This window comes from Alosa pseudoharengus, unplaced genomic scaffold (assembly GCF_046254945.1).
Source record: "Alosa pseudoharengus isolate Yale_2024_CS ecotype anadromous, Long Island Sound unplaced genomic scaffold, YU_APseudo_1.1 YU_APseudo_1.1_scf_20, whole genome shotgun sequence".
NCBI classification, from domain to species: Eukaryota; Metazoa; Chordata; class Actinopteri; order Clupeiformes; family Clupeidae; genus Alosa; species Alosa pseudoharengus.
Window position 1 is genome coordinate 33,596,584 of NW_027468664.1, and position 27,866 is coordinate 33,624,449.

General features: G+C 40.7%; 2 protein-coding genes across 2 annotated transcripts in view; one reads left to right on the forward strand and one right to left on the reverse strand.

Moving 5' to 3' along the window:
* The window catches only part of ccdc59 (coiled-coil domain containing 59), a 32,204-nt gene extending 25,859 nt beyond the window's left edge, over positions 1-6,345 (reverse strand). The window contains exon 1 of the mRNA XM_076297149.1: positions 6,126-6,345. Within this exon, the coding sequence (XP_076153264.1) occupies positions 6,126-6,264 (139 nt within the window). The 5' untranslated portion in view covers positions 6,265-6,345. The remainder of the gene's footprint in view (positions 1-6,125) is intronic.
* A 277-nt stretch (positions 6,346-6,622) lies between these two features.
* Positions 6,623-27,866, forward strand: part of mettl25 (methyltransferase like 25) — a 35,567-nt gene continuing 14,323 nt past the window's right edge. The window contains exons 1-5 of the mRNA XM_076297144.1: positions 6,623-6,900; positions 7,463-7,636; positions 11,925-12,025; positions 22,701-23,285; positions 27,170-27,362. Of these exons, the coding sequence (XP_076153259.1) occupies positions 6,693-6,900; positions 7,463-7,636; positions 11,925-12,025; positions 22,701-23,285; positions 27,170-27,362 (1,261 nt within the window). The 5' untranslated portion in view covers positions 6,623-6,692. The remainder of the gene's footprint in view (positions 6,901-7,462; positions 7,637-11,924; positions 12,026-22,700; positions 23,286-27,169; positions 27,363-27,866) is intronic.

Here is a 27,866-nt window from a genome sequence, read left to right on the forward strand (position 1 = left end):
CCATGGGTGGCGAAGATGGTCCTCAACTTCTCTATGGTCAAGGCTGACGTTATGGTATGCATTGAGTGGGCCTCAATCCACTTAGAGTAGGCATCAATGACAATCACAAACATTTTTCCCAACACTGGCCCGCAAAAATCCAGATGCAGCCTCATCCATGGTTGGTTAGGCCACTCCCACGGATGCAACAGTGCTGATGCTGGGGTGGCTTGGTTGGACTGACGCATGACATCTGCACACTGCTGTCTCCAGATCTGTGTCCATGTTCGGTATTACCACTCTACTCCCCCACAGTATGCACCCATCCTCCATGCTGAGTTCATGTTGTTGTCTCACATAGGGCTGCATTTTAGGGTCTGTGCACACATTTGGCCAAGAGCCTTGCATGAGCCACTGCTGTATTCTGGACAGCACATGGTCTCTCTGAGTCCAGTCCCGTATCTGCTTGACTTGCAGCGGTGTGCCATTCATGTGTTCCAGGAGCATCACCACCTCCCTTCTCTGTGTGTGACCATGGGTGTGCTTGGCAGCGGAACCCTGCTCAGAGCATCTGCATTCCCATGCTTTGAGCCCTCCTTGTACTCCAAGGTGTATTCGTAGGCTGCCAGTCTCAATGCCCATCTTTGCATCCTGGCAGCCACCAACAGGCCAAGCAACGGCTTGTGGTCTGTGACAATGGTGCAGTGCTTTCCAAACAGGTACTGGTGGAATTTCTTTAGGCCGAACATTATCGCTAGAGCCTCCTTCTCCAACTGAGAATACCCCCGTTCTGCTGATGACAGTGACCGTGACATGTATCCTATGGGTCTGTCTGTGCCGTTTGGAAACCTGTGGGATAAAACTGCTCCCACACCATATGGTGATGCGTCACAGGACAGGTAGAGGGGTTTAGTGTCATCAAAATGCACCAGCAGTTGTTCTGACTGGAGACACGCTTTTGCTGCCGCGAATGCCTGACTTTGACGTTTTTCCCATTTCCATGGTGTTCCTTTTCTCAGGAGTTCATGTAGAGGCTCAAGCACGGCAGACACATTTGGCAAGAATCGGTGATAATAATTAAGCATTCCCAAGAAGGACTTCAGCTGTGTTGGGTTTGTTGGTGGTGGAGCGTTTGCAATTGCTTGAACTTTGTCAGCCACTGGTTGTGGTTAACTTTGTGGTTAATTCTGTACCCCAGATACACAACTTTTGGTGCCATGAACAGACATTTCTGCTGTCCTGCTGCTGTCAGTCTTTCCAGTACTGTCCCCAAGTTCTGCAGGTGGCTGGCATCATCGTCCCCAGTCACCAGGATGTCATCTACTCTTACCACTACTTGAGAAAGTCCTTGTAGTAAGTTATCCATAGTGCGCTGAAAAATGCCTGGGGCCGATGACACCCCATAGTGCAACCTGGTGTACTGGTAGAATCCATGATGTGTGTTTATTGTTGTGAATCTTTTGGAATTTTCATCCAATATTAGTTGCTGGTAAGCCTGAGACATGTGTAGTTTTGTGAACCTGTGGCCCCCTCCCAGCACCGCCAACAAGTCCTCTGTCTTCGGAATCGGGTAGTTGTCTAACCTGGACACTGGATTCACTGTAGAGGGTGACATGGGAAGCAATTTTCACTCCCGTCCCATCCTGAGCCCGCACAAATACTCCAGTCATATCCCGATCACGTGACAGCCCCCCCCAAAAAATTCTGTCCCGCAAAATCCCGAGAGAAATGTCCCTATGTTGATGTCTAAAGATATCCGACTGTTAGGCTACAGTAGCGTGCTGTGACTATACATTTTGGTAGAGCAGAAAGCCTTGTCTAACTTTCCTTTAATAGCCGATCATTTTGGCCTACATTAAAATTACATATTTTACAGGACTTTGCTGTAGGCTATGCTTAAATCATTTCATAGTTAGATCTCATCCCATCAGTTAAGTTTGCACCGTTCTCATCACGTTAAACCAGCGAAGCATAGCAACGTTGTTGCTATGAGTAAACAAAACTATTTTTTGTGTTCCGCCAGGGTTATGCGATAAATATATTGAGGAATGCAATCGTCGAGGTGACATACCCCTACATTGCATGACACATTAAACTCAACGAGAATCGCTTTCCCAGACAGCTCGTGCAATTGAATAGAGCTGTCCTTTGCTGACACTTTCGCCTGTAACTCTATTTTTGCATCCATTTTGCCTTAGGGCCTATCGCTGAAGCTGATTGATTGTGAACAGGGCAGCTGCTTATCTTGCTCTGATAGGCTACCAATCAACAACAAACGTTTTGTGGGTTGTAATTGGTTCTCTTTTCTAAAACGAAATGCCTCACGTCTTTGGGCGCACACTGCATTGCAGCGTCATTTTTTTAAGTTCATAATCTCTGGCTTCCCGCCAGCTCCCGTTTATTATTTCCTGTCCCGTCCCAATCACGTTACCAACAGTGAAATGTACTCCCGTGCTGCGGGAAACCCGCGGGAATACCGTGACCCGCGGGAGTCCCGAAAAATTGTCACCCTCTAATTCACTGTGACTTTGTAGTCCCCGCATATTCTTATGGTTTTGTCTGGCTTTACTATGGGAACTATTGGGGCTGCCCACTCCGAAAAACTCACAGGCTCTATGATGCCTTCTCTCAGTAATCTGGTTAACTCTGTTTCAACCTTCTACCTTCAACCTTCTTTAGTGCATATGGCAAGGGCCTAGCTTTAAAGTACCGAGGCTTGGCCTCTGGGTCTACGTAGATCTTAGCAGTAGCACCCACTAACGTGCCCAGCTCACTTTTAAACACTTCCCCATGTTGTGAGAGTAGAGCATTTAACTCCTGCTGCTGACTTTTTCACTATGCAACAGTCATTTTATAGCGTGTTGGCATACCATTTTGGCATGTGACATTTTAAATTAGGCCTAGCCTACACTACAAGGCTACAACAGTCCGCCCAAATTGCATAACCCGAGTCCAATATAAGGGTGGTTGCGCACGCGTGTGTGTGCGTGTATGTGTTCTGTAAGTGGTTCGACTGCACAATTATTACAATAGCACAAGTAGAATAGACAAGGGATGGGCATAGCGGTCAACCCTCCCGTTTTTCCGGGTTTCTCACATTTTTTCCCGTTTTAATATTCTCCCATAAAATGTATTTTAACAATCTCATAACATTAGCTCTACCATCGGACCTGTCAGTCTCTGTACCAGGGTTTCTGTTGTCCGGTAATTACCGGACATTGGCCGGGAAAAAAATGAAATGTCCGACAAAATTAAATCTCTCCGGTCAAATTGTCAGATTGAAATTGGCTAATAATCCCGTCCCCTAACGCAATCTGAATTTGAGAATAAGCCTTAATATGTTAACCTATATTATACGTCCTCTGGCTATGTTTTTAAATGAACAGGCTCTACCGTTTGAAAAGTAAGCTATTAAAAAACACGCATAGCCTATGCTGCATTTCAAATAGGAAGCGCACGCTTAAAACGTCCATGTTAAACAACGAACAAATGAGTGAGGCGGTTCAAACATGGCCAGGCCCAGGCAGACTAGCCTTAAACGTTTTTTCAGAGGCCAGACGCGATGGATGATGATAAATTTGTAACGTCTGAAGCCTCAGATGTCCGGTCAACTCCACCACCACCACCAGATAAAAAGCAGAAGTGTCGGGCGTATCTGTCGGAATCAGTGACATTGGAAGTGGAGTTGCGGGGGGTGCGGCCGCTCCAAGACACTGTCATTCTCCGTCTACACTGGACATGCAAAGTGTTCTTTACCCAAAGCATAGGGGGTAGTGGTGTGAGCGCTCATTCTTGTGTGTGCACATCTGTGTAAGTTAAACAGTCACCACTGGACCCTATACGGACCCTTGCTGTCAAAGATACTGGCTAGATCTTGTTAGGCATGTTTAAATTAGGCTAATGAACATGTTGCATTCTATACAGCCTGATTATGTCATTCTTTAATGTCTCCTGTCTCCAGTTTTCCTCAATTTGACTAATTAAGAAGGGATAATAGGATATTTGACCGGCATATCATTAAAATGTCTGGAAAACGAAACCTCTGCCGGTCACTTTGACCGGTGTTATACGGTAACTGGCTTTCATGTTAACTGGCTGGACTGTTCACTTTGCCTCTGGAGTTAACGTAACCGCCCCCTTCTTTTGCAGATGTGTTCAGCTGATGATTTAGCCTCCGATACCTGGCAGCAGATTCGTCTGTTTAACTGAAGTTCAAATAGACATTGTGATGCTCCACTTTGTTGTTTAATAAAGCTTTACAACACGATGTGTCGGCGTTGGAAGTGTCAGGTTGTCTGTAGTAGGCTACATGCGCTGGACCATGAATATGCCACCAAATAAATAAAACTAAATAAACTCCACGTGGGTCTCGAACCACTACTAAATTAAACTGCTTGCATGATAACCTGACACCAACCTGCTTGCGCCACTAACCAGTTGACATTTCCCAGTGAAATTAGTGATATGTACTAGGCCTACTAGTAAATGAGGTCAACTAGTATGTTATTGTGTTTAGCAGGTTAACACAGCGGATTATGGTGACTGCTGCTACTGTGTTATCTTGCAATGTTGCCCAAAGTAGCCTATCATGGTTCAGTTTACAAACGTTTCACTGATTGCTGCCAGGCTGTGGCCGCCTCTACGTGAAGTGTTTTATTATGAACGCCAGCAAATAAATAAAAAAGATTCGAACTCGAATGACAAAACTAGAACTATAATCTGCATATTAACCTGATGCATATCCCAAAGAACGTGAAACACGCACACGCATTGAAACACACAATGTGCAGGAGAAGTCTAATGTGTCTTCATTTTACACAACATTTTACATATCACAAAAGAGATGTAATATCAAATATCACAAGATACACGTAGGCCTAGGCTATTTACGTTCGTGTTTTGACATGTTAACATAGGTTTGAGGTGTATTAGATTTATATATATTTTAATCATTTATTTCTCACCATGTGATAAGATGTGGCGCAACAGGTTGATGCGTTGATAAGGCTCTTTTTAGTCTAGCCTATGGGTTCAATCCTCGCCATTCACAGTTTTTTAAATTTATACATTTTTAGACAAGCAATGCTTCCTCAATTTAGGCTGAAGATAGACTAGGTGGCCGCGGGCAGCCTGACCAGCAGTCAGTGAAACGAAAAAAACATTAAGCCTATATACTTTGAAGGTCTAAATGGCTTGGGCAATGCAGCGAGATAACACAGTAGCCAGTTACCAGTTTTATTTATTTGGTGGCATAGGGCTATTCATGGTCCAGCGCATGTAGCCTAGCCTACTACAGACAACCTGACACTTCCAACGCCGACACATCGTGTTGTAAAGCTTTATTAAACAACAAAGTGGAGCATCACAAACATGCCTATTTGAACTTAAGTTAAACAGACGAATCTGCTGCCAGGTATCGGAGGCTAAATCATCAGCTGAACACACCTGCAAGAAAAGGGGGCGGTTACGTTAACTCCAGAGGCAAAGTAAACAGTCCAGCCAGTTAACACGAAAGCCAGTTACCGTATAACACCGGCACCATTTTTGTCTAGCGGAAACTCTGCTCTGTACTGTTGTCCTGTTGCTACCCCCTTGCCCTTCCAGCGAAACAGATGTTTTCAAAGCATCGTTTTGCTTGCTTGAAGGCGACAGTGAGACTATTTAATATAACGCGTGGTTGTCGTGAGAGCACGAGTCAGTGGCGTCGCACACACTGCGTGTATCGGCCTACCAGGCTACTCAGCAACGAGAAGAGATAGAATTCCCCGTTTGTATATTCACTCCAAGTTGGCCTACCATAACTTCCCAACTCTGCACTGTAGCCCATAAACTGACAGGCTATTTATATTTTTCCCTAAAATAACCAAATGCATTTGTTCAACTTGAAGAAGAATTACGCACTAGGCTACATGGAACGCACACATTTTGTTTGCGCAGGAGAGAGAATGACAGCGCACAGGGGCAATAATAATAATCGGTTCGGACTTGGTGTGTACACTTTTCGCAAATTTCGCACACGAATTTTTCGCACCGTCATTTCGCATCGTGTATGGGCCTTTAGACTGTGTCCCCTTCATGTAATGGAACAGTTTCGCTCTACTAAATAGAAATAATAACACACAGGAAAAACAGAGTCCTATACTTACCCTCGTTCAAACTTCCATGCTGTAATTTGTGTTCTGACACCCACTTCTGCTTCTTTCTATCTGCCAAACGGTGTGCTTTTCGATCGTTATTTCTGACGATATTTCGACGATTTTTCTGATCGTTATGAACTGATGCCATTTTCCCTTTACAAAAGTAAAATAAAATCCTGCTCCAGCCTTCCCTTGCAGTCTCTGGTAGTCACCCAGCACCAGCACGGCCTCCGCATGTATAGTTAGACGCGATTTGATGACGAACATCCTGCTTCACAAATTGCAATCTCTATCGAAAATGAACATTCGTTCTGTCGAGAATCCATGTTTGGTGAGGCAAGTAAGCTCCAACTTCAGTTACATTTCATATGATTAGGCACAATCAACATGGCTTCCTCATATACCCTCGTTAAAAGCATTTTGATATGTTCGATTAGTTGCTTCTGAAGAACCGCAAATTCATGGACGTACACACATGTAGTAGAGAACTATCTAGCATGCTACTGAATTAGTGGCGTCTTTCTTTCAATGAAACTTTGGCATTGTTTTTAGGCCTACTTCAACCAAATAAATGAGATGGAATGTTTTGGATTATCACTGCCTGCTCTACGGGAAAAAATAGATGGTGTGCAGCGCTTCCTTGCCATTGCTCTCCGTATTGCCAACGCGCATACCGTGGACTTTTACACGCGTAATATTTGGGATGAGTTCATAGGTCTGACACCGGAGGACGTGTTATCCCAATTTAACGATAACATAAATTCTCATGAGACGACTCAAGAGGGTAAGTTATCACAGCCTACGCTTTTCAATTGTAGCCTACGTACCTCTTCTGAAGTAAAATAGGGGAAAATGTACCACAGTTGTCGTCGCTCCTGTATAGCCCATCACCTATCAGAGACCACAATCAAGTTATAGCATATTTTTTTACACATTCATCTTCCTGCATCATCTCGAGGTGGCGTCCACGATATTTTGCAGAATGCGACACATAAATCACGTTGATACACGTTTATCTGCAGAAGTCAAATCAGTCCCTTCAATTTTTAGGATTTTTTAACACATTTTGTGGGGGGTATTTGCTGGGTCAATTGTATGCATTCATTAAACCCATCAAAATTCTACAGGCTATAAATAGCAGACAGACAAATGAGCATTTTTAGGGCCCGAGCATAGAGGTTGTGCGAAGCCTTTGTTTCTATAAGGATGATATGATGATTGTAATGATGATGATTATTATTATTATTTGTTTCTTTTCTAAAAGAGTTTTCAACTCTAAAATGTACATGTGAGATATGACATCACCTCAAGTTGCCAGTGTAATTGTGCCAGTGTCATTTTTGTAGGAAACATGGAAAACAACTTTGGTTTCAGCCACGACAGCGGGAAGCTGGTGCACATAGGTGCTTTCCTGAAAGCAGCAGAAACTCACTCTCTCCCAAGCCTGAGGATTTCTGTGCCCTTTGAAAAGTTAGTGGAGATGTTCATTGACACAGAGAGACATACCCGGTGGAATGCAGGTAAGTTTAATTAGGCCCATTTAATAATTATCCATACTCCAACCCCTCAGTCTGATGTAACTTAATTCAACAGCAGAAACCCTTAGACAAATCCAGCCATGCCCCTGTGTACTTTGTCATATGCAACCTGGGCTCCTGTCAGTGTCAAATCTTCTTGTATTTTTTAAACAGGTATTTGTTTGCATTTATTATGCTGTCCACACAACATTTGTTTTTAAAAAAATCTCCATGCACACTAGAACATAAACACTGCAAACTGTTGACTGTCTATGTGCTCAAACTGTCATGACTGATCAGTAGGTGATGATAATGTCAAAGTTACAATATATACAAAGAAACTTTCTGTGGTCAAATCTGAAAATAGGTAGCATGTAGTTTAGACCGTCGGCACAAAGAGATGAAACAAAAACATGGCAAATCATAATTGAAATGCACTTCCTATGTAGTCTGTGGACGAGGTTGAATGGTATTGAACAGTAGCTTACACAACTAGAAAAGCCCAGAAGGATACTGACTGGGAGTCTTTCTATACTAAGTAGCAATCACGTCATTGATTGTTAAAACATGTCCAAAATGGGCAAAATGCACCATTGAGATCAATATGTTTTGTATAGAGCTACCACAGGTTACTCTATACAACCACAGGTGGCACTGTGGTAACTCTATATAAAACATATTGATGTCAATGGGGCATTTTGCCCATGTTCAGGGTGAAAAAAAAAAAAAAAGATTTGCATAAGACAAGTCAAATTGGTGTTTTTAAAAAGAAGGGATCATGGAGAATAAAGAAAAACATATTAAAAAATATTAGTATATTCCCACAAGATGTTTGGGTGCTCTGAAAATGATAACCAAAATGATTTTTCAGACTTGTGAGGTCTGCTGTTCAGACCCTAAAGGGATTTGTTTTCTGTTCATTGCTTTTTGTGAGAGTGTTTCTACTTATCTCAGTAAGGGAAATAAATCAAGAGCCTATGTTGAGTACAAATATGTTTTCTGAAGTCCTAAACAGAGCCCACCAAAAACTTCAATAACATTTTGATCAACTTTGAGGGACAGCTATGACCATGCAGGATCATCCAGACCAAATGTGACGATTTTGCTACTAGTGTTACTTTTTAAAAAATGTATTTGACTTGGGGGCCCCACCACCTTGACATCATCATCACTAATATTGAATATACTGTAGTGTGATCATTCACACCAGTGGCCATCCCAGATTCTGCTTGATTCTCTCCACACAAACACACATGGAAAATGATGGCTTATGTCATATTTCATATATTCTGCATAATTACTAGTAAATATATTTAGCAATTTGAAAACTATAACAATACTATAACTATTTTTAAACTATTACACTTAGGCATATCTTTAATGTGGTGTTCTAGGTCTAATTGAGTGCACATTGGTGATGTGTAGGTGTAATTGAGTGCCTGTCACTTTAAGAGATACGTGAGAGTAATTGGCCTTGTCTCACGGTTTTAGTCTAGTGAATAAAAGTTGCACATAGCGCATAAGGATTATGTGGATGCAATTAATTATGTTTTATATGTCATTAGATAAAATAAATGTTCAAATGTATCATAGAAGAGATAAGTGTCTTGCAATGTTCATTAATGATTTTAGCGAGCACTATGGTCAAACGTGACCTGAGCTAGCGGGATAGTTAGCAAGGATCTCTCTTTAGATGTAAAAGTTTGCAATGGTTGCTTAGCCTATTTCTAAATTACATTGAACCCAAATAGTAGGCCTAAATGACCAAAATCCCACAGCCTAGGTAGGTTAGCAACACAAACTTGAGAGATGCAAGTGAGCAAATCAACTTGATATTACCCTATTATTATGTGTTACCATAGCATCACCAGCCATGTCTCGCTGTTTATAGCACGACAGCTGCGCTTACGTGTGTGTGAGGAGAAAAGACGCACAGTGACAGGTTAGGGGAGGAGGCGCTAAGCATGCCTTGTGCACACGCATATTACTTCAAAAGAACAGGGTCATTCTCAAAAGTATCGATACTAATAAAATTAGGCATCGTGACATTTTTAATTTCAGGGTATTGCGATACTTTTGTAGTATCGGTGCACCGTGCAACACTATTTGCTACATACTATTACTATTTATGTACCAGAATGGCAAATTTGAGCCTCCTACATGGTTTAGTTCTTGCGCTGTGGGCTTGTGAACTTTGACAAAAAAAGAGGCCGAACAAAATCGACACCCCCCTCCCCCTGTAAAACTGGCTGTATCTTGGAAAGTATTGATCTTACATAAGAGTAATTTTACAGTGTGTCTCCTGGATAACATAGGTACACCTGATAATTTTTTCAGAATTTTTTGAGACCTAAGTGCGTGGGCCCTGGTTGAATTGACGTGGAATGACCCTTTTACATGTCTTGCCCTCTAAATAATCCATTAGCACTGAGGTCACTTTTGAAGATCTGAATGGAGACTTGGTAACCCCAAGATGATACTTTTTTCTGTAACTTTACAACAGTGATCCTTATGGATTTTTTTTTTTGCTTCTTGTAACATCCTCCTCACTGTGTATGGGGGCAAGATAAACATGAGTTTTTATCCAAACAAGTTTGTCACATTTCCAGTTGATTAGAACCTATAAATATGGGCTTTTTCAAGTTTGTATAGCAATTCCCTGACTTACAAAGGTCAACACACTTTCCTTTTATTTAAATTGAGGATATTCTCCTGTCTTTTCCATGTTGAAAAATGACAAGGGGATTAGACCTCTATGCTACTTTATTTTCATACCTTAATGAAAAACAAAGTCATGAACTACTGCTGAAAGTTCACAGATACTCTGATTAAAGGTGCTCTAAGTGATGCCACACATTTTTGGTCTGGATGATCCTGCATGGTCATAGCTGTCCCTCAAAGTTGATCAAAATGTTATTGAAGTTTTTGGTGGGCTCTGTTTAGGACTTCAGAAAACATATTTGTACTCAACATAGGCTCTTGATTTATTTCCCTTACTGAGATAAGTAGAAACACTCTCACAAAAAGCAATGAACAGAAAACAAATGTGATTGATAATGACTGACTGACTATTATTTTGTTACATGCTTCAAATGTAAAGCACTTTGAGCTGCATTCTGTGTATGAAAGGTGCTATACAAATAAAGCTTATTATTATTATTATTATTATTTTTGGGCTAAAACATTTTATGTTACTACTGCAAACATCACCTAACCCACCGCTAGCTGTCTGTGTCCTGAATACACTGTGAAAAAATGTGATCTCTGTGGACAGTCCAGGCTCCAAAAACGGCAACAAAAACAACCTGGGCAAATTTAGCCGATAAAAAAACATAACAAACTGTTCCAGCAAATCACAGACGAGATGCGCGTTTAGGAGAGTTTCAATTGCACGGGAGCAGCACGGGAGGGAGGGGGAGGAAGTAGCGAGCTAATTCTCTGTTTGAAAGTCAACAGAAGTGACATTATCCAGCATCGCTTAGAGCACCTTTAAATAAATGTTCAATATAAATGAAAAAATGCATCTGCTACATTTCGTATAAGATGCCGATAATTTTGGCACATGTCTTTTTGTTAAATATAATAATATAATATTAATTTATTTATGAGTTCCTCATTTCTTTCATTGTGAAATGACGGTAAATCACCAAAAGATTATTATTTTTTTATATCTGTTAACTATACTAGGGGTGCCAAAAAATCTGGAGGGCACTGTATTTCTGGTGTTATGTGTACATTTCCTTTTTTTATTCATCATTAGAACTACATATGATGTAAGTTAATCCATTTTGGTGGCATACTGTACATATAATGGGGGAGCTGTGGCGCAATCAGCTCCAGTCCAGTGCTCACGAGGACCTAGATACAAGTCCGGCCTGAGGTCATTTCTCGACCCCACTCCCCAATCTGTCCTGTCCACATCCTCATTTCCTGTCCATTGTTCTATCAATAAAGGGTAGAAAAGCCCACAAATAAATCTAATAAAATCTATGATTTAATTTCCCTGCATCAATGCAGAATCAACGCAGAACCTTGCATGCCTCATGTTGTGATGAATCAGTTTAAAAGTTATTTTCCTCAGCCCTAGACTTTGATGTGTGATTTCAAGAAAATATTTCATGGCCACCTAGAAATTCTCTGTATTTGGCTTATATCACCATTTGCACCCATTTTACAATTCACAAATCATTACATGTCTCTTGTTAGGTCAGATCAGATTCAAATCTAATGATTGCATTTTCTAATGGCACTGTTCTCAATACATTTTTGACTTTGTCCTTATATTTTCTAGATTTGGACACCGATGAGTTTATGAACTGTAAGAAGGCACATGAGGTCCAGGCCATGTCTGAGGTGGTTGCTCTCCTGGCCCAACACTGCAGAGTTAAACAGGTGATAAGAGCAATAGACATACAGAATAACTATGACTACTATTACTACTACTATATCTACTACTATCCTACTACTATCTCTACTCAATTGTTGGCAATAATAAGCTAAACTTACTAACATTATCCAGGTTGTGTAGGATGTAGTATAGTCATACAGATGGAGACTTAATGGCATAATATCTATCTACAGTAGTCATTGTATAAATTTCAATTGCACCAAAACTTTATGTTTCAGCGAAAAGAGGGGGCGTGTTCCGGCAGTCCCTGTTGATATTTTGCAGTTTCAGAAAACAATTCCGCCACAGACCAGGAACCTCCTGGTCTAAAGACAGTGGCGCGAATTCAGATGCTATTTTAAGGGCGCATACATGGCCACAGGCCTGCAGAAATGAATGCTATGCACACCGATCTACAGACCCTGTGCACAGATGGAAACATTCAAAGCCTTGATAATATTTGTCCGTTTCCCGGCTTTCTTTGTGCATTGGTCAACTAAAAATTTAGTAGCCTATATAGTACATCTACATGCAATATCTTTACAACAACAATGCCTAATTACGACCTATTAATTTGGACAACTTTATACAGCCCTATAAAGGCTAAAGTTACCTTTAGTTTTGTTCCAATTTACCGTTGTGTATGGCTTTAAACATTGTGTGCGCTTTTAACATCAGCCTATAAGCATTACTCTAGCTGTGCTAAGGTTTTGACAAGCACCACAAATTTGCCTACCTTGTTGTAGCCCATCTGAAATAACTCCAAAACTTTGCTATGTTCCCTCCATCCTTTTGTTGTTTTCAAAAAACGTTTTATATCCATGATGGCCTTGGAGTCTTGAGTTTGTGAATTCGCTTAAATAAGCATGTGCTGCTAACCAGTAACCATAGACAGTAGGGGTGTAACGGTACACAGAAGTCACGGTTCGGTTCATACCTCGGTTCGGACATCACGGTTCGGTACAATGGAGGGAAAAGAAAAACCAAAAATGCAGAAAGCAATTTTTTTTTATTGTGCATGTATCAGGCTGTACCACCTAGTGTCATACAGTCTCTTCCCTGAGCTATCTGCAACAGCCTGAAGTGTGTAAGATGTAGGCTAAACAGTACAATAAGTACCCAGACTCCATCTGTAAGTTGTAAACAAAATAAGACAATCAGCTATAAAACTTAAAATAGGCCTACAGCATCTCTTATTTCTGAAAGTGCAAATTACATAGAATAATGATTTTTAAAAATCCACTTAAGCAAGACCTTCAACATCTGTGTTTAGTTGTATATGGAAGGGTCTACAATTTGCCTCAATATTTTTCAGTGTGTGTACAGTAATAATCTAGCCTACTAACTGTGAAAATATCACACTATTTTGCCTTCTTTTAAAAAACGAAATTTCTCCTTTCATTTCATAAACATAGACTACAACTAGAAGTCACATGACTTTGCCCTTCGACGTTAACTCACCGTAGCATGGTTTGTTTATTAGCCTGGTTAGCGTTGACACTTACTGTCTATGCACTTAACACTACCAGCTCCTCATGTGAGAAGTTACAAGTTACCCCAACATAAAGGAAATTACCACGCGATTTACATAGCTTTCTGTCATTACGAAATCATTTAATTTAAGCCATAGGTTTTTGGCTCTATTTGTATGTGTATCCAAAGACTGGTGAAGCGCAGGGGAAGTTTTTTTTTTTCTCATTTCAGTGATTGGTAGCCTACATCATCTGGGTGATTGCTTCGAATATGTGTAGCATATATTTCCACTCACATACCCAACAACTGCTGAACAACGCCGACACACAGTTTCTTATCCACCACTCTCTCGCCTGTACTACTGTAACTGAAGTTCTCAAATTTGCGAAGAGACCAGCGGATCCTCTAATGTGTGTCGCCACCTTAAGTGCGCCACATACTCGACGCCATAGACATAATATACATAGACGCCGCATTGGCTGCTGGAAACAAGAAATGCGGCCACCATCTTGGACCAGTCATACTCCTCGTTGCGTTGCAGCAGAAAACACAAGATGACAGCACTGTGCAGCATGTTCCTGCTCAAATCGGCGGACTATACTCGGGGGATTTACTTTTCACAAGTAAGATTTAACATTACCGTACTATTGGTTGTATTTTGTATTTTCGAACAATGTGGCCTGTATCATAGCTACATCTATGACCTTTGCAGCAAAAAAAAACGCGTGAAAATCTGTTCGGTATTCAGTGAGATATGATTAATTAAGTGTGCTGACAGCTCATTGCACCAGCCAAACAGATTACACTGAGTGGAGTGGATGACCGGTCCAAGATGGCGGCTCCACGTCTCTTCAGCGCTAGTAGGGAGTAGCGGTCGATGCAGCGTCTATAGCAGGGGTGTCAAACTCATTTTGGTTCAGGGGCCACATACAGCCCATCTGATCTCAAGTGGGCCGGACCAGTGAAATAATTGCAAAACATCCTTTGACAACTCCAAATCTCCAGCTTAGTTTTTTTCAGTAGGCTATGCTTTACCCTTCAGCCTACATTTGTAGCCTACATAATGACAAGGGATATATTAGATTATTACACATTTATTCAGAGAGGCCAATGAAATTGAAATAAAATGCATTTCACTCTCATAAACAACTGGTTTATTTTTATAGTTGAGTGGATAGGCCTACATTTTTACATCTGACCACCTGAACCAACTCACCACACTAAACTCAAGTGGGAGCTATGAAGAAAGTTAACATCCTGCCTTAAAAATGTAAATGTGCAAATGTATGAAAAATAAAATGAATTTAACAAACATAAGTTAGCAGTGTATGTCATGAGCAATACGATCAACTGATATGATTAGGTTACATCAGATCAAATAATTTTGTAGGCTAGGTGGCGGTGCTGTGTAATAGGCTATCCACCATAAAGGCCAGATCCTGCACCCATTCCGGGCATTTAAATTGCTACTGGTCTGCCTTTTTTCTCCAAGAACTGTCCAATTTCCTCTCCTAGTTCAAAGAAACGCTTGAGTACGGCACCTCGGCTTAACCACCGTACTACAGCTAAGAAAACAGTCAAACTGACAGTGAGTCAGACCTCGCGACCTGATTAAATTTACAGTTTGCACAACCACACTTTAACATGATCCAAGTTTAGTGTTTTACAACACAACACTTCCTGGTGCAAAATACAATAAAATGCCCAAACATCTTGTCCTCGGTTTGCAGGCTGCACTTTGTCTCTGAATTTTCTCCCGACAATGTAGCCAAACTGACAGCACAGGACCAGTCAACTCCGAACTTTTTTTTTTTTTTTTTTGGCTGTGCCTAGCGGCTGAATTGAGCATTTCGGTTATTTCTTTGAAAATTCATAACTCCTCACAAGAATGGGCTAGAGATTTCTTTCTTTTTTTGACATCGTCAGAAACTTATTCTCTACAAGTCTGGGCCGGATTAAACCATCTAGCGGGCCGCATCCGGCCCGCGGGCCGTATGTTTGACACCCCTGGTCTATAGTATATTTTCCTAGCGTTCATGGGCCTCGGAAAAACCTTTCTCCGAGTGAAAACATCATCATTCCGCGTCATTCACGTCACTTAATGTGTGAGTCAGAGGTCGGAAACTGGGGCTAGATTTTGCTAACAGAGTTGCCCAGTTAGGGGCTCGTCATCACTTTTGTCGTCACGTTGTAGTTCGTTTGTAGTCCATGTGGCCTTTCATGTCCAACAGTTTTAATGTGAACTTGGGAATTTGCCCTTTTTATCACTTGAAAAGCTGCATATCTTTCTTTCACGAGCATCTTACACTATATTTTAAGCAAATACAGTTGTTTGTTTAGGATTAGTGAGTGTATGTTTTAACCTTTGTTGTGGCATCCGTGTTTGTCACACATTCGATGGCAAAGCACTTGAACACTTGCTGTCGGAAAAACAAAGTAGCCATGGGGGCAGTCCTTGTCATTCCGAGGTGCTCTGAATGCACCCTATGTCTATGCTCGACGCACCCGACCAGTAGCGCGACAATGTGACGTCACAGAAACGCCGTAACCATTTATACTCGCGCATGGTGGTCGCGACACTAGTTGCAATATTCTCCTGAACAGAGGTGTCGCTGTTGTGAAAAGACTAACGTTAACTACTTACACAGCAGAAGAAGCTGCAGTAAGAAACACCAGTAGCTAGCCTCTGTGATGGTACTTCAGACTTTGGTTGCTACTATTCACAACTACCATCATCATTATCATGTAGTTTCCAAGGTGTGTGCACAGGTAGATAGATAGATAGATAGATAGATGGATATATAGATAGGTACTTTAGTCATCCCGAGGGAAATTTTAATAATTTAAACAGTTTAGTTAGCTGGCTAGCTAGCTAGCAGCTGGCTGAGTTTGTGTAATTTCCTGAAGTGGAAAGAGATTTTGTTCAGGCCTTAATAGATATCCTTTGTTTGAAAATAAATCGTTTCTATTCTTTCCTCTTAATTCCATGTGTTGCAACTCTCACTGGTAACTTTGTTAACTTATCCAGCAAACTATTAAAAATTCACGACTGTAACAAAACACTGCAACTCGCTTGCCCTCGAACTAGTCCATCTTCCTGTTTCCGCCTTGTCGCGCTCGTCTGAAAAAAAATAAGTGGTGCGCTACCGTGTGCTACACGGCCAAAACCCTGGCGCGCCAGAGAGATCTACGTCATTTTGACGTCACGTTGTCGCGCTACCGGTCGGGTGCGTCAGTGCTACTATCTCTGACTGACTGACTCGACCAACGACCTTCAGTGCTACTATCTCTGACGGTACCGATCCACTTGCACGACACTTCATTTTGTCGTGTCGCATAGATGTCGCGCTGCCTCCCCACATTCAGTCGTGTGTGGGCGTTTTGTTTAAAATGTCAGTTACCAGCTCATACTCAGTTCGTTTTAACGTATCTTAAGTGTTTTTCCACAAATGGACCACAATTTTAGGCATGTACTTAACAGTATACAACACATTAATAGCCTTAACAAACTATGCAAGCCATTTCGAAATCTTGTTTTATTTAAACTACTCAAAGCAATCTCAAATCCTCACCAGAAACACCAACAGTCAATATTTTCATCCAAATCCTAGTTTCGTTTGTTTTATGGACTACTAGGTGGTCATGGAAGAGATCGTTAAAACATTATTTGTCTTGTAAGCGGAACCAAAGTTTCACAGGCACCGTTGTGGTAGAACAAAGGACCTACAAACTCGTCCTTTCATTGGAGAGTCGCCTCGCGTTCAACGGATTCATTTGCATAAAGCTGCTTTGCGGGCGCGTTAAAGTCGCTTGACGTCACCCATAGGACTAGAGTGGAATGCGACACGACAAAAAGAAGTGTCGTGCAAGTGGATCGGTACCGTGACTGACTGACTCGACCAACGACCTGACAAAAAAAATATAGGAGCCAATCAGAGCTTCAGAGCTAAGGCGAGGCTACAGATTAGCGTTAGGTGTCGCTAAAGAACTCCCGTAACTCTCGCTACTTAACAGTAATTGCGCATGACATGAATTAATCCGCACACGAGTTTTATGTTTTTTTATACTGTGTATTCTCCGTGTAAGTTCATGCACCGAACCGTGACACCCGTACCGTTTCGGTTCAATACGAATACATGAACCGTTACACCCCTAATAGACAGTAAAAGAAAGCAGCAAGTAGCCTTCGCTACAATTTCTGTAGTTGCTGCGTCCATTCATTGTTATTCTCTCTCCTGCTCAAACAAAAGGTGTGTGTGCATTAAGTTGATGATAACGTGTTTACAAATTCTACTTTACATAAAATAAATATTATAAATAGCCCACTGTCATGGAGTTAATGGGATATACTGTGCAGAGTTGGAAAGTTAGGTCAACTTGGAAAGTGTTTCTAGTTGTCTGTTGGTAAGGTACAGCTTACACCTGCAGGAGCGCTTGCTTGGGTGCCTGTCTTGCGAACACATTTCCACGAATCACGGATGTGATGGTAATTTTGATACCATAGATTTAATAGAGACCCAGTCAGACCAATAGTATGAAAAATCAGGAACAGAGTTTATTTACAATGATGTGCATCAAGGGAGAGACAGCATGACTTCACCTAAAGATCCATCAGCTGCTCTAACTAGACAAGGAAATAGTTAGGGTTTAAGTATCCTTCCAGACTGACGGGAGATGGCGTTGGTCATCCCATCTCACGTGGACTACACTGAATCAGACCCTGATTAGTGGCAACCTGGCAATCCGGAGCAGATAGCTACTGACGCAGCCATGCAGAACAGTAAAACACTGCAAAGTCATAATATTCCCGCTTATCTAAATAAAGTCACACACAGATATACACAGGGACAGTACAGATATCATACAGTCATTACATAGAATCATACTTTTAGTATCAAAGTGACCCACTAATGAGAAATGCAGAACATTAAACCACATATTGAAATATTGGACATAATGCAGAACATTAAACCACATATTGGAATATTGGATATAATGTTCTATTCCACTTTCTCTCAGATGTGTTGATGACATAAATTAGGAAATATTAGAGGACTTAATGAGACGAACTGCATGCCGATTCCATTTAACCCAAATGCCCCAGCAGCAGCACGGGAGAGGAGAGCTTATCTGACAGATTTGCATTGTCTATAGTGAGGTAATGTTAGATTACATTGCAAAAATATCACCATGCATTCATAAGCTCGTGATTCAGTGAGAGTGATCCCAAAACATCGGAAAGTGACATTTCTGTAGGCCTATTACATTTCGTCAAGAGGAAAAATCAATAGCAAACTGTTCACAACTGACTATAGCACTGTGAACCGTTCCTGGTTGCGCCTGGCAAATCCGCCATCATAATAGCAATCCGCTATGGAACAACCTGTTGTTAAAGGGAATGTGAGATGACGCTCTGATTGGTTTATTGCATGTTACGCCCAAACCACACCCATGAATAATGTAGCTGCTACCAGTGGCGCCGGCAGGCGTAATCCTGTACGCACTGTGCGTACAATTTTTTCACAGCTTTATTTGTGAAATTATTCAATATTAGTCTGCAAAAAAAAAAACTTGTGTGACAACTAGCCTATATTTATTGACTCATGTGCAATCTGAATATTGCCATTATTCCGAATAAAACCGGAGTATGGTGTGCATGCATGGAAACCATAGACTATAAAATATGAAAACGTAGCATTGTCATGACATGATAACGATTGACCTGTGGCGGTTTTCGGGCGTGGCTTTGGATGGGTCAATTCTGGCGCTTAACCTGTTGAGGAGTACGGTCACAAATATGTGATCAGATGCAGCTGGGCCCCTGGGAGTACGATCACAAATATATGATTAGAATGTTTTCGAAAAAGGTTCTGTAACATGACGCAACAATTACCCTCAGGGACTTTTCTGCACTGAAACTATAGAACGTTCGCGTAGAATTCTAGAAGGAGCCAGGAAAATAATTCACTCTCAGGGGAATGGCATTGTCTTAAAGAATTCACTCCTCAACAGGTTAAAAACACAACGTTCCATTCATTCATAATAGCCTAAATCATTCAGTCATGAAAAGAAAACAACAGCACCAGCTGTATTAATACAAGTCCGAAGTGCTAACCAGTAGGCCACGGCTTGGGGCAGCCGTGGCCTACTGATTAGCACTTCGGACTTGTAACCGGAGGGTTGCCAGTTCGAACCCCGACCAGTAGCAGTGTTTCCCACAGAATGGATTAAATTTGTGGCGGTAGCTGACTTTGACGGGGGGGGTCTAATTGAGTGCTTGTCACTTTAAGACGTTTGAGGGAACCCTTGCAATTGTAACACAGTTGAAAGGCTGCTGATGTGTGGATGCAATTCATAACGTTTTCTACATAGTTAAAATAAAGGTTTGTACTTCTCCTTGAGACAAGCACTTTTGAATTTTGGAAAACACTTTTCCGTTTACATCGGGATTTTGCTAACATTCAGTGTCAGAGTCAATAAAATGAGCCCTTCAACGAAATTGACAAGCAGCTGTAAGTAGGCTAAGCATGCTAAATTCGACATCTAAACAGTATTCTAACGTTAGCTTTAAGATACTGCTTGATTTCATAACTTAACTTAGTTTAGTCTCTTCAATGTAGCCTACTATGTTGTGATAAGACCTTAGCAGAGTTCACTTCAATGCAGCAGTTTTGAACAAATTTGCGCAGCATGGTCACGATGCTAAGCGGATTTAATAGCAATTTAGCCAGACGTCTTCTATGCAATGTATGGAAGCATATGGGTAGCTTTATTCAAATGAGAATGCAATCTGCAATATGCAATTCAAAAAGACATTACATTATGCAATTACCAATTCATTATGCAATTTCATATTGCAATTGTTTTTCAACAAATTGTAATTAATTTCCAATCGTATTTCCAATTGTAATTAATTTTAATCTGCAAAGTGACAATGAAATACTAAAATCAATTCCAATAATTTTGGTTAAAAAATAGAATAAACATGGATTTAATTGCATTCCATTTTGCCATGGTACTTCAGTCTCAAAATTCAAATGGCAATTCATTTTGCATTTCAATTTTCAATATTCAGTTTCATCATTTAACTGTCAATTTGTTTTGCAATTTAATATTTAAAGTGCAATGTAATGCTTCTATGTGGCAACAACAATCCTTCAACAATCGTGAATATTTTGTTAAATGCACATGCAGAGGAGTGGCAGCGGGCTACGAAAGACACCCGCCCGACAGGGCGAACCGGACCCCAACGCGCAGCGGAGGGGTCTTTTTCTGCCCTGAAGGGACTTATTTTCCCAATAATAACCGGCGTTCTATACATTATCCCGCTTATTACACGGCTACTTGCCAAAACTAAATAATAAACTCCCCACAATATGACTTTAGCCTACATAGCCTAGCCTATTTGTTACCGTTCATCGTGGCATTTGCTGAGAAACAAATAGCCTACTGTAGTTCGCAACAACACACGCTGAACTTGAATCAAACATTCTTTAGAACACAGCTGATCAACCGTCTGCTTTCACTTTTGTATGAATTTTCAATCTTCGCGTAGTGATATGAGAAGAATTGACTTAGAAGCACAAAGCCCATTTTCCTTGACAGCGGTCTGTTCTACTTAGCAACGGTCTGTTATTGAGAATTAGCAGACCGCCGAACATTGGGAAGGCCCATTCAAGTGAATGGAGCATTCTTCAGCATTAGCCTATAAAGACCCGTGTAATAATTTGAAATATAACCCCCCCCACCCCCGTCAAACCCCACCTTGACTAACAAATTTTCTGCAGGAAACCCTGGCCTAGTTAATGTGAATCGCGGACTATCACCGCAAGTGCATACAAAATGTTTTTGCTCAAGTTGTGTGCCGTCCCCACATAGCAAAATTGCTTTATATTATATTAATCTCATTTATCTTCGTTACTTCATTTCGAATCGCGAATGAGTGCGTATCTAATGTAACAGCGGAGTCTCCTCGGTGAGACATCCACTCTCATTTTCGCTGTTGCTGCGAGGTACGATATGGGAAATACTTTGAAGTTCCCTTTGAGTAGGATCAGGTCCAGATATTAATGGATTTTTCTTAGCCTGTGCTACACCATTCAACCAAGTTGTGCGAAAATATAGGCTAACCGTAGTTTTTCAATGTTGACAAACATGCGTAGTACATGGAAGCTTTTAAGTCGGGGATCACATTAAGCATAACGCAACGCTCAGACCATAATAAGTTATATCTCACTCCTATGGTAACACAAACCGTTTGCCTTAACTGACAATTGAATACGCTCACGTTGCGCTTTGAAAGTTGAACCAAGTTCAATGCTCAGCTTGCTCAACGCTAGCGTTACGCCAGCGTTGCCACCGTTCCGCTGCCGAACCATAGAGAACAATAGGAAACCTGCCGCTTGCCGCTGGCTAATGTGCATCCCACTAATGTCTATAAAAACAAAATGTTTATGAAATAACACTAAACAGGTACCTCGGATTGGAATTGCTGTTTATTGTTAAACTACAATTCTCTGCAGCCAGTGGAGGACATTTATAGCCTACCATGCACCCAGACAATATTGTGCTTCTGTCCTAATTCTGAAGCAGTGGCCACCGCTACAAAATGAAGAGGAAACACTGCGGAAGAAAGTTAATGTTTTAAATAGGCTACATCAACAAAATATGTAATGTGAAGTGAAACTGGACGGGCCATAATAAGCAGGAGAGGATATACATCGGCAGGATTATTTAAAAGTCAAACGTAACTACATTGTGCGTCTGCCCTAATTCTGATACCATGGCGGCATTAATTTTGCCGTGGTGGGCTGCCATCCTTAAATCAACGTAGAGGAAACACTGCTTTAACATTTATTTTAGTCCCCAACAAAAGTTTACACTCGTCATCATCCCAAAATATAACTATTCCTTTAAGTATTATTCTAAGACAAGGAAACCTGAAATATCTAAGTGAATATTTAAGGAAACTTTTCACGAGAAGAATTAAGGGTGTTTTGTGGAACCTTTTTTTATTTTGAGGAAATTCTTAACTATTTTTGCAATTGCCCCTGTTTTTTAACATTACTTCTGGTTCTCACTGGGCCTAAGCCTCTCTCTCTCTCTCTCTCTTCTCTCTATTTTCTCACTCTCTCTCTCCCTCTCTCTTTCCCTCTCTATCTCTCTCCTCTCTGTCTCTCTCTCTCTCTTTCTTTCTATCTTTTTCAGGTCATAGATGTGGGATCTGGAAAGGGTTATTTAAGCACACATCTCTCCATGCTGTATGAGTTGCAAGTGTTTGGCATTGACTCTTCCAGCACCAATACACATGGAGCACAGGAGAGAAGTCGTAAACTGAAGAGATACTCAAGAGTAATTCAGAAACTCAAGAAAGATGCCAAGGAGATTGAACGGTTACCAGGAACTGGAAAGAAAAAAGAGCATAGGGAGAGTGGTATGGGAGAATTTGTTGTAACTGAGAAAAAATCTACACAGTTGCAAGGCACTCAGTTGAGTGCTGTTGCAGAGGTGCCTGTGGATGTCACCAATCAGCTTGGAGAACCTGTGGAATGTGCAGTTGGAGAAGAAGGCATGACTGATCCTTTTCTTAGCGCCCTGTCTTTGAATGCTGTGGAACCTATCTCTGCCCGGGTCCCTCCCAGTCAACTGAGCAAGGAGGAAAGGGAAAGGAGGATGAAGGAGAATCTGGAGAAAAAGTCATGTAATAGAGAAAGCAGCAGCAGCCTGTTCTTACCACTTACCTCCTATGTCACTGCAGAAACAGAACTCCGAGAGGTTATCCCTGAACTGAAGGTAAAGGATTTAATTTCAGACTTTATCTGAGACATTATTGAGCCCTTAAAGAGAGAGAGTTGCACTATTTTACCAACTTTCAATTCTGCAATGGACAAAAAATATCTGTCAAGAGTTAAAAGGTAAATGCTTTCTTTGGGTTGCTTAGGAATCAGCTAATATTAACTAAAATAACCTGGGACCAACATAATTATGAACTTCATTTTGTAGAAATAGGCCTTTCCTTGCTTTTTTTGCAGGTTTTTGCATTACTATGTTTTAATGACTTTATAGAGGTCTCAGGAAAGTGCAATACTGACTATCTTATATCCTTTTTTCAGCACAACCTAGGCAATATGATTAAGTATTGTCATTTCATTTTAACCAATTATTAAGTATTGTCATTTCATTTTAACCAACTATTATATACACAAAAAACATCAAAATATTTCTTTTTATTTCTTTTTTTTTCTTTAGAAATGGGGCATGCCATGACAAAAATGAGTACAAAATAAAAAAGGGGTCAATGGGGTCCGTTTAGCCAACCCAGAGATATTGGCCAAAATGTGAAAGCTATCCTCATCTCAGCAAGTTTTGAGACAATCAGCTTTAAAGTCTGTGAAGTGTAAATGAGCATATTATGTATATTTTCTCTCAACCAATCACCACAAGATCCTGATAGAGTACCCTATACCTTTGGAATTAAAATAGACCCATTGCTGTCGCTGTCAATCTCTGTTGTCCATTCTCCAAAGAAATCCGTAGCCAAAGATTTAATTGCTTCAGAATGCTCCATTCTGAAGCAATTAATTCAATGCTAAATGCTCCATTCATGCAGGCGGTAAAACTCGTGAGGCATTCGTAGTTAACTATAACTTGTGAGGTAGCCTACAATGTTCAATCAACTTCTGCAGACGACGAGGACAACAATAGCCTAATGCTTAATGCATAGCCTAATGTTTTTGTTTTTAAATAGGCCGCCAACTGCAAAACATATTGAATCGGACCAATCAGGTGCAACCTCTGTGAGGAATCTGGTCAGCAACAACAGTATATTTAGGCTAGGTTGCTGTTTCTCCTCCTTCTTGAAGAGGCCAACGGCCAAAAGCCAAAACACGAAGTTATCAGACCAAAGATAATGGAAACTTTCCTGTTCTCACACAGGAAGTGTCTGAACGATTTTTTTTTATCCAAACTTTAATCGGTAGCCTACACATTTGGCCTCCAAAAACATATTCCTAGGTTGTTTTACAGTAAGATATGTCAATGAGTGATAGATATGAGGTTAAGGAATGTGTTCGTGGTGAAATTAGAAAATACATAATTAAGTCATTTTCCGACCCTCTTTGTATTCAAATCACTATATCTCGAAATGGATTTCCACTACACAGGACTCATTTCGTCGTGGCACGCCCCAAATGATTGGCAAAGAACACAAATACGTAGAGTTCCATAGAAACATCCCCTGGTCATTTCAGTTTGCTTCCTGGTTGGTTTGATGGTCAACATTTTTTGATAAAACAATGTTTTGTGAGTTTTCCCCCGCTATTATATTTTCGCAAACATCTTTGACACCGAGCGTCATTAGCCGGTTGAAACCGGTTAACCGATTAGTTTAAAATATGCTATGCTATTTGAAATGACAGCCATTTCGCTGTTCCGCTCAGACACACACTGCCCCGGCGCCACCCTTCCACTCACGTCACTTTTTTTAAATCCCCTACAGCGCGAAACATGAGTCCCTCCGAGGAGCTTGTATGTAATCAGAGGACAGATAGCTCCTTAGTTTCGAAATGGTTTGGGTATAAGGTGATCACGTTGAAAATAAAGGCGTTTGTCTAGAGTTAGAGCTCATTTTGCCAGGGATCATTTAAGAAAATGACAGCTCCGAAGAGACGCCGCTTTAGTTTGAGGTAGCGCTAACAATAAAGAAAGATGATGATCATCACCTTATCTGTTACCATTGATGATCCTTCCTGAAATGTAGATGTAATGTATTTTTAAATCTAAGCCCATTTGGGAATGTTGCCTAATAGACTGCAACACGATAAAACCAATGGATAAAACAGGCACCTTTAGAATGCGTAAAAGTCTCACCGGCCAAGGCAGGTCTAACTTACTGTGTACCTTCTCATAACGGACAGAACAACTCTCTTGTATAATTAATATTATTTTTTTATTTTTCAAAAAGACAAGTGTCAAGGCTCTTACCTCAAGTGTTTTAGCCTGTAGCCTTTACTTTTCGCAAACCTTGTGAGCGCGTGAACCCAAACGCTGTGACCTCGAGCCAAATGTTTTTATTGGTTTATTAAGTACAAACAGGCGAGTTATGAACAATTGAGTGTGAGGGATACACTTCACTCAAAAAGATCTTGGAATGAGATGGCTAACTGTAGTAGCGTTAAGTCCACTGTCTATAATAGCCTCATTTAGAGATTTTTTTTTTATTACCGACTACAGACAACTTTGATCTGTTAACGTTGATACGGTCAACCATCGGTCAAACAGTCATCGGTTAACATCCCTATTCTAGGGCAGGGGTGCCCAACCATGTTTGACCTAAGATCTACTTTTAAAGTTGACAGTGTCCCGAGATCTACCAAGCCAAGTAGAGAGCTTAGTCATTACTGGTACTTACATCCAGTATATCGGCCTATACAATTTCAATTCTTTCACAGTTTTTTCACAATTCTATAATCTCAATGCCCAAACACCCAGTATCCTCATGCTCTAAAAATGATTGGACTTCTTGCAATTTGTTCTATCTATTAGACGCAAAAAAATGTAAAAGCTAGTTTGAGGAGTTTCAAGAGATATAAATCCCTGTGAACGTGTATTGTGACCGATTGATTTCATGTTTAGAAGAGAAGTTAGGAAAAAAGTAGGGCTGTCAAGCAATATTTTTTTCTTAATCGCAATTAATAGCTGAAGTTCTATAGTTAATTGTGATTAATTTAATATTTTATCACATGATTGATTGATGATTTTGCATTTCAGAACTTTCCAGAAGTCCATATTAACAATGTAAAGCAATTCTTAGCAGTGTATCTTGATCTTGGCAAGCAGGATCCTAGTGCATTCTGGTGTTCTTTCTCATATTTGTTTAAGCACCCGCCTGATTGGTGAATAGGCTATTTGTAAATCGATATGGTAAAATAAAAGATTTTTAAAAATCTGACCATAGTCTGATCATCTGACCTATTTCACCATAGTCTGACATAGTTGCTTGAACAATGGTCATTCTGTTTTCTAGAGAGAAGCAAGACCTAATCTTGTAAAGTACACCACATTCAATGTTTACCTTTTTTGTTACCTCAAGCATTCCATTTACATTAATTCATTTAGCAGACACTGTTGTCCAAAGTGACTTACATATGTAAACTATATTATAAGGGATTACATTGTCCCCGGAGCCCGGGGTTAAGTGCTTTGCTCAAGGGCACAACTGAGGAAGCCAGGAATTTAACCCACAACTTTCAACCTCCTGAATGCTAGGAGCCATAAAGTGAGATACAAGGTTATGACGCCAGTGTCATATAGGCTTAAAATGTTTCAGATAAAAAAAGATATTCACTGTTAAAGTGACGGCAAAATGAACGGGGATCAATGGAATGCTAACACAAAGGTGGGCCCTTATTAGCCTCAAAGCCTCCCATAGGTGGTACGCTTTCCGACCATTCACTTACCCACTTGGTCAATGAGTCTCGGTGCTTAAAGCTCGGCCATTATCACCTGTAGGCTTGAATATTGCCCTGACTCGGCCTGGCTCAATAGTGGGCCTCCGGCTCATGAAGATTGCCTATAGATAGGCCAATAGTAAGAATATAACCTACCACATAACAAATCTAAATTTAACCTCTTATGTCAACTACTATGTACTAATCACTTTTGATTTTATAATGTAGGATGCGGTCATGGTTGGGCTACACACATGTGGAGACTTGGCTTCAAGCACACTGCACATGTTTGCAAGCAAACGGGAGCTACGTGCCATTTGCAGTGTGGGGTGTTGCTACCATCTTCTTTCAGAAGAATTTGACCAGAAAAGAGGGCATCACACACCTAGCCTGATTAAAGACCAACTGCAGTCCAGTCCAGGCAAGTGACAATCCCACTCACAAAAAAAATTCTTCTGAAATGTGTTAATTCATTGTTCTGAGGAATGAGGGCTTTCAGGAAGATTTCATACACCACTGTGTCCTGCAGTGTAAACTGGCTGTAACCAGAATAGAAAGAGAACTAAACAGTAATTTCCTGTGTATTAGCCGCATTGTGTATAAGCCACAGGATAGTATTTTATGCAAGTTAAAAGAAACAAAACCATATTAATACCATATTGACTGCTCCCTTGTATTAACCTCATGGCTGAAGAAAATTTGCAAAATCAATGTATAAGCCGTGGCTAATAGTTGGGAAATTACTGTACTTGAGAATCTAGGCAAAACATGAATTTTGTCTGGCCCCATTCCAACACTGAGACATGGCAATGAGCACTTTCGTGGCTTTGAAATGTTTGTACTGCAACTAGCCAAGGCTAGGCTACATAAACCATTTTGACATCTTTTGGTCTAAATTTAATATGTTTAAATTGGATGGGGTCCA